This window comes from Quercus suber, unplaced genomic scaffold (assembly GCF_002906115.3).
Source record: "Quercus suber isolate HL8 unplaced genomic scaffold, Cork oak 2.0 scaffold_602, whole genome shotgun sequence".
NCBI lineage: Eukaryota > Viridiplantae > Streptophyta > Magnoliopsida > Fagales > Fagaceae > Quercus > Quercus suber.
In genome coordinates, this window is record NW_027070046.1 from 3,316 (window position 1) to 10,419 (window position 7,104).

Genomic DNA, 7,104 nt, shown 5'->3' on the forward strand with positions numbered 1-7,104 from the left:
GACCACTTAGAACAATCGCCTGGTGCGCCGGCCAGCGCCCTAATCCTTCCCACAGACGGCGCCAATTGTGAGGACTCAATTTGGATTGGACCCAGAGTATGAATGGGTTTTCAGCCCAACAAGCCCAAACAATAAATTTTTAGAGAGTGGATCGAAGGTTTAGGCGCTGGCCAGCGTTCCGTGAGCATGAACTCTCTTCTTTTATTAGAGTATACTTAGAACTGTTTACAACTGGGGGATGCTCCTCGGCTCATGGCCGAGGAGCCCTTTGCCTTCTTTCTTTCTTTTTCTCTCCTTTCTAACTTTACTCGCTCCTCTTTATATAGTCTTCATTGTCCTATCTCGTTCTTCCATCTGTTGATCATCCATTCGCCTTTCTTCTGACCATCCGTCATATCAAAGGCCTTATCAACACTCAAGTGTTCACATTGATCAACGTCGCCCTGCTAAGGGGTTGCATCCCCATTAATGCGGCCAGAGGGGTCAGGTGAATGCATTAAGTGTGGAGGTGACAGCTTGCTCTGGGCTTGTCCCTTCCCAAAATTATCCTTGGTAGGCCGAGGACGAAGAGGTCCTCGGCGTGGGTTCAAAAAAGAGTCTCTCCCTAATTTAGCCTTGGATGGTCATCCTTCCTCGGCGCGGGCCTTGGGCCTACTATACAATGGGCTGAGGCTATCAGGCCCACGGGCCCCACAGTTGATATATGTATTTATGGATTGTATTTTATTTAAATGAAAATTATGTTTATTTTTAGACTTTCTTAAGTATGTATATTATCAGATATGGGGGGCGAAAATGATAAGGTTATTTAAAAATTTTAAATTATTTAGGATATTTCAAAAAAAATAAAATTTTTCAAAAATTTTGGGGCGCCAAGGCCCCCTCCGTCCTCAAGTGGCTTCGCCAATGTCTGCGCTAAAAAGATGGTGTTTGAATCTCATCCAAAAAATTAAAAAAAAAAATGAAAAAATATATATAAAAAAAAATAAATAAAAAAGAGGTGGTGTTTGAAAGGCACATGATTCTATCCTTCTGGAATTATATATTTGGTGGGGGAAAATTTAAATTCTCTACAGTCCATCATACCTTAAAAGATGGAATGGCCGGCCTGTCATACAAATGCTAAGGATTGTAGTTTATAGCTAGTTAGATTGAAATGATATGGAAAATACTAGTTCAGTACATAAAGCACTGTTCTTTAGAATTATGTAGTTGGACATAATAAGTGGACTAGTAAGAATTATTGATTTAGATGGTTCTTTTATTGAAAGGAAAATGAGCTCCCATACACCTCTGAGCCAAGACAGCTTAAACCCATGACCGTGAGCCCATCACCCTCACCGTCTTCACTATATGGTCTATGTTAACTGCACTAAATTATGTGAAATGTCCAAGAGGAAGCTTCATTTCCAAGTGGTACCTTGATTTTTATATCTCTTTGGTAGTCTATTTCGCATAGACATGACCTCTATGCCATGCCATTACCTTCTGATACTAGCAGGGGGGCAAGTATTAAATAGACCCTTTAATAGCAATTACCAAAGTTGGTGAATGGGGCGCTTTTTTCTTTCCATTTAAACAGCTTTGTTTGCCATCTGGAAAATGGTATTCATCATGAGGAGCTTATGGTTCTTTTCCTTCTACACCTTTACAGTGTGGATATTAATTAAACTTGCTTGGACAAATTAAAATTCCTACAGCTTGCAAAAAACGAGTGATGAATATCAAAGCCTTTCACATGTGCATTTAAGGCCAATTTACATATTTCCAAAGCTATTTCTGGCTTATAGAGCATTTGATCACATTCAACTGGTAAATGAGAGAGAGAGAGAGAGAGTCTAGAACGCCAAGTGTATCTTGTGATATAAGTTATGATAATTGATTTTTCCCTTTCAAATGGAAATAGACGAATTAAACAAGAACAATAAATTTCTTGCCAAGTAAAGATCGACATACATGACTTGAATTCAAGTTGCACTTAATATAAAATTTTGTTAATATTATAGTCGTTTCTAACTTTTGATTAAACTAAAATTTTTCAATTATAAACATTAAATTAGTACATGTTTTCTACCTACTTTGCACAATTACACTACATTTTGCCTTTTCATTTCACTAAATTTCACATTAACTGAGTGTTATTTACTACTTAATTTACGAGCGAATTTTTATTATTTTAGAATATAAACAAAATTCTTGAAATATAAAATATTTTAGGCAAAAATTACATTTTCGTCCATACATTTTCAAGTGATTCCCACTTTGGTTTCCAGATTTTATTTTTACCACTTTTAATCCCTAAAATCAAAAAGCGATCTCGTTTTTGTCCTTACTGTCATCTCATTAACGAAAATAGTTTACGTGGCAAACAAAGTGCACCGCTGGCACACTAAATGTTGATGTCAGCATTAAAATAATAATAAGATATTTTATTTAGTATTTTAAAAATGCTACATCATCTTTTAAAAAATTAATTTATGAATTTTAACTAAATGAAAAAAAAAACATAAATGAAAACCAAAAATAATATAAATTGAGATCTAGCTTTATTTTGAGTAAGAACAAAGAAGAACACAAACCCAGAAAATTCAAAACTCAAAAACACGATTGAGGCTATATTAGTGCAAGCTGGTGTGTGTGGAGTCCTGGTGTGTTTCACATCACAGGCACAACAACTCACCAACTCAATTCTCAAATCAAAACCCCCACGAACCCAACATAAGAACCCATTGTGGACCCATCCAACTTAGCAATGGCGAGTTTCTCTTCGCTTTCTCTCTCTTTTGCTTTTTTCTTGCCATCATTGGAATTTGATTTTTTGGTGTTTTTGCTACTGGGATCGTTGGTGGGATTTTGTCACTGTCGAGCCATCACCATCGAGCTGAAGCAGAGATCTCACCGTCCCCGACGACCTAGAAGGAACAAGATGGAGAGGATTTGTGGGTGTCGAAAAAAAGAGGTCTGGATGTCAGCAGGTTTATTTGGAATAGGTTTTTGATTTCTAGTCGCTGCACTTTGTTTGTGGGTTTTCAACAAGTTTGTTTGTGGATTTTTTGATTTTGGGAGTGCCCACTTAGTTGCCAATAGCCTTGGTGAATCGTCCCACACACTTCATGTGTCACCAGGACTCCACACACACTAGCTTACACTAATAGCCTCAATCATGTTTCCCCATGCAGTGACATCTCCTCAATCATGTTTTTGGGTTTTGAACTTTTTGGGTTTTCGTTCTTGTCTGTTGTTCCTTAAGATAAAGTTAGATCTCAATTTATATGATTTTTTGTTTTTATTTCTGTTTTTTCCTTCTTCTTTTTTTCATTTAGTTAAAATTCATAAATTAATTTTTTGTTTTTAAAAGATGACGTGGCATTTTTAAAATGCTAAATAGTATATCTTATTATTATTATTTTAATGTTGACATCAGCATTTAGTGTGTCAGTGGTGCACTCCGTTTGTCACGTAGACTATTTCCGTTAGTGAGATGACAATAGAGACAAAAACAAGATTGCTTTTTGATTTTAGGGACTAAAAGCGGTAAAAATAAAATTTTGAGACTAAAGTGAGAATCGCCTGAAAATGTAGGGACAAAAATGTGATTTTCACAAATATTTTATAGATAATATAAAAGTATAAGAACATAATAAAATCCAATGGTCTATTTATTAAAACGTTTATCTTGATGAAAAGTTATTATAATATTAACCATAGTTAAATCAAGTGCATTGAACCTATAACCTATAATAAACTTCCTTTTAAATGAATCTAGAAATAGAAACCTAATCTGCATTTATTGTTTATGGGTTACATCTCTTAATTAATTGGTTTGGTCAAAAATTGCAAAAAAAACCAAGAACAAAGAATTTCTTGCATGAATTTTCCCTATTACATTTTACATAATATGAAAAGCTTACATTTTAATTAAGTAATTTCTTGCTTCCCAAAATTACCTTAATTTAAATATATATATATATATATATATAGATATAATGTATTTAACTACCTCATAAAATTAATGTAAGGTCACTTGTGCCCTTAAGACACTTGTCTACAGTGGCCTAAACATTATGTCATGCTATAAACAAAGTAGTTGGGTATTTATTGTTCATTAACTTCACACATAAACTAGTTAACCTAAAAAAAACCTCAAATTAAATCATCCTAAAATGAATACTTTTAAGTGATTATTCAATACTATTCGGTATTAATAAGCTCTCCTATACTTCAATAAACGTTTAATTCGGTGATGAATATGCTAGCTATCTCACTTACTTTTGGCATGCGAAATTTAATTCTACAAGTTCTTTTCTTCTTTCTTTTAATTTGGAAGTAAATATATGAAGAAGATGATAATTCATGAGTTAGAACCTTTAATTTTCATTGAAAGGTCTCATGTCCATCGATCACACAATCGGTAGAAATAATAGAAGATTGGGAGTCCAAACTCCAACACTTCAAATTTCAATAGTATATATAAACAAAGAAATGAGGATTTGAATCTTAATTCTTTTCATAAAAGAAATCAAACAATGTCAACAAACTACAAAGCTTTTAATAGTAGAGTTGAATTACAAAGAAATGAGGATTTGAACCCTAATTCTTTTCATAAAAGAAAAGAAACAATGTCAATAAACTACAAAACTTTTAATAGTAGAATTGAATTACCACCATAAACTTTAAGATATCTTAAATTGAAATTTAGTTTGCATTTCTATTTTCTAATCAAGCTAGCTATAACATATAAAACATTTCATTAGGGGCAGATACAAGACTGGAAATTAATTTATTCTCAATCAAGACATTTTAACACAATAATGTGAAATTTACACTTTTGCTCTAGCACTAAAGCAATAAGAAACTCCTTCTGTCAAGGCAACTGTTAAATTCAATCAGTTCAAGACCTAGAACAAAAAAGATGCCCCAAAACAACAACCATTTTAGAAAAAATTAGCATTGTCATCTAATGAGAAATCACTAAGGAATTCTTTCCCTTGACTGGCACCTTCATCAAACAACCAATTCTCAAGCAATGACAATGGCAAAGGCTTGCTTTCATCTTGGAAAAGGCTTGCCTCAGGTGACATAGACTGTGATGTATCCGAATGTGAAGAGTCGAAAGACTCAAACCCGAACAGAGATTCAAATGTCTCAGATTGTTCAATCTCATTGTTTGCCTTACTTGGAGTCCCTTCACTGGATACTGAATCAGTCCCACTCATGTTGTTTAAGGAATTTTGAGTTATAGCTGAGTTACTCCTAGCTGACTTTGGTGAATTTCTCACCCAACCTTTGAGCAACCGGGCTATGTTCTCAGTGCTAGATGCATAGGTTGATGATTGAGCTGCTGGCTGTGTGTTAGACAAGCACCCAGTAGAGGGCTTCAATTCAGACAAGCCAGAGTTGCTTATTAGCTTCTCTGGGGAAAGGGCCTCACTTAGAGCTTGCTTCGCCATGTGGATATCTGTTTGGAGCCTTCTCTCCCACTGACCTCTTGTGATTGATTGTGATGGTGAAGAAAACCCATCTTTTGAATGGCCTTCTGCGCCTGATTGAATCTTATTGAGCTTCTTCTTCAAATGGGTGTTCCAATAATTTTTAATGTCATTATCTGTTCTCTGTGGGAGGTATGAAGCTATGGCAGCCCACCTGCACCATAATCAATGTGCCATAAATTAATTTAAAGAATCCAAACACTTCAACAACAAACAAATTAATACTTTTTTTCCTTACAAATATTTTCTTTAGCCAGTGATCATTAAACTAATACTATATTTCTTTAATTTGCTTACAAACTAATACTATATATCTTTTAGCTAGCCAGGTGATCACTAAACTAAAACAACCCTCATCTATTCTTTTTGGGATTAGAACTTTAAAGTTTTTAAATTAGAAGTGCTTAATCACAGAGAGAGAGAGAGAGAGAGAGAGAGAGAGAGATGTTACCTATTGCCCAAAAGAGCTTGAAGGTGGATTATCATCTTCTCCTCATGGTCAGTAAAGTTACCACGCCTGATCCCTGGCCTGAGATAATTAGTCCATCTAAGTCTGCAACTCTTACTACATCTAAGCAACCCTGAAAACCCACATATGGAGAAGAAATCAATACAAGTAATATAAGATCATCCAAAGCAAAGATACCCAAATAGGCATCTCAAACTAAACATAAACCTCTTACAGTCATCTAAGAAAAGAACAACAAAAAAAAAAATCATCTTTTATTGCATTTCCCTAAAATAACCCCCTAAAAAAAAAAGAAAAAAAAAAAAAACAAAGATATTTAACCTGTATTGGTAGGAACAGCCCTCCAATTCCCAGGACCATGTTCTTGAATATAAGAGACTAATAAGATGTCTTCTTCAGGAGTCCATGGTCCTTTCTTGACTCCCTCTTTATCACAACAAGGAGGCCTACCCATTTCACACCTTGTTTTTTTCACTTCTCTGCTTTAATTTACACAAAAAAAGTCTTCTGAAATTTTCTTCAGCTAGGTTTTTCTTCCTCTCTAAAGTCCTAGTTCTATTAATTTTCTTTCTTAGATGAGCAAAGACAAGTGTCCAAGGCCAAGGTCTGTTGGTCCTGCATAAATAGAACAAATGAAGCTATAAGGAAGAGGTGGGGAGAGAAACGCTGACCTAAGGAAAGCAAAAAGGAAGCCAAAGAGTCAAAAGGTGACAGCAAGAGCATTAACTCAAGGGCAAGCCAAAGTCAGCAGCTGTGACAATACCCTCTTCTTCTGCCTCACAATACCGCGTGGCATTCAATGTGACTGCACTGGGTGAAAACCCTAAAACCTGCTTTAAGCCTCTAAACCCCACATGTCATGAATAATGACTTGAAACCTTGCTGGCTGACTCTAGTGAAAAAAATTTAAAATAAAATCCAAACCTCTAGTAACTTCATACAAGTTTCGACAATGAAAAAATTGACTTATCTTTCTCTCAAAAACAGAAAGAATTTAATGGTCTCTTTCCGTCATCGAGATCTGTTTACGAGTATAATGATGATAAATATGATTTGCTAGAAGCTCTGTACCTTGCTTTTTAATTGAAAAAATATATATAGAGAGAGAGAAATGTGGGGGGTGTGAATTGGGATTTAAAAGGTTCT

At 34.9% G+C, this 7,104-nt stretch overlaps 1 protein-coding gene across 1 annotated transcript; it reads right to left on the reverse strand.

Moving 5' to 3' along the window:
* Nucleotides 1–4,765: 4,765 nt before the first annotated feature.
* Nucleotides 4,766–6,807, reverse strand: LOC112022179 (myb-related protein 306). The gene is made up of 3 exons (XM_024054757.2): nt 6,280–6,807; nt 5,941–6,070; nt 4,766–5,643 (listed from the first exon to the last, which is right to left on the reverse strand). The coding sequence occupies exons 1-3, from the start codon at nt 6,410–6,412 to the stop codon at nt 4,935–4,937; spliced, it is 972 nt and encodes a 323-aa protein (XP_023910525.1). The 5' UTR covers nt 6,413–6,807; the 3' UTR covers nt 4,766–4,934.
* Nucleotides 6,808–7,104: the final 297 nt, after the last annotated feature.

Bases quoted from the DNA above. Each gene is read 5' to 3' on its own strand.
- LOC112022179 (XM_024054757.2), bottom strand. From the start codon at position 6,412: ATGGGTAGGCCTCCTTGTTGTGATAAAGAGGGAGTCAAGAAAGGACCA. The intron at 6,071-6,279 runs GTTAAATATCTT...GTGGGTTTTCAG, and splicing joins GGCTGTTCCTACCAATACAG to GGTTGCTTAGATGTAGTAAG. The intron at 5,644-5,940 runs GTAACATCTCTC...ATTATGGTGCAG, and splicing joins CAAGCTCTTTTGGGCAATAG to GTGGGCTGCCATAGCTTCAT.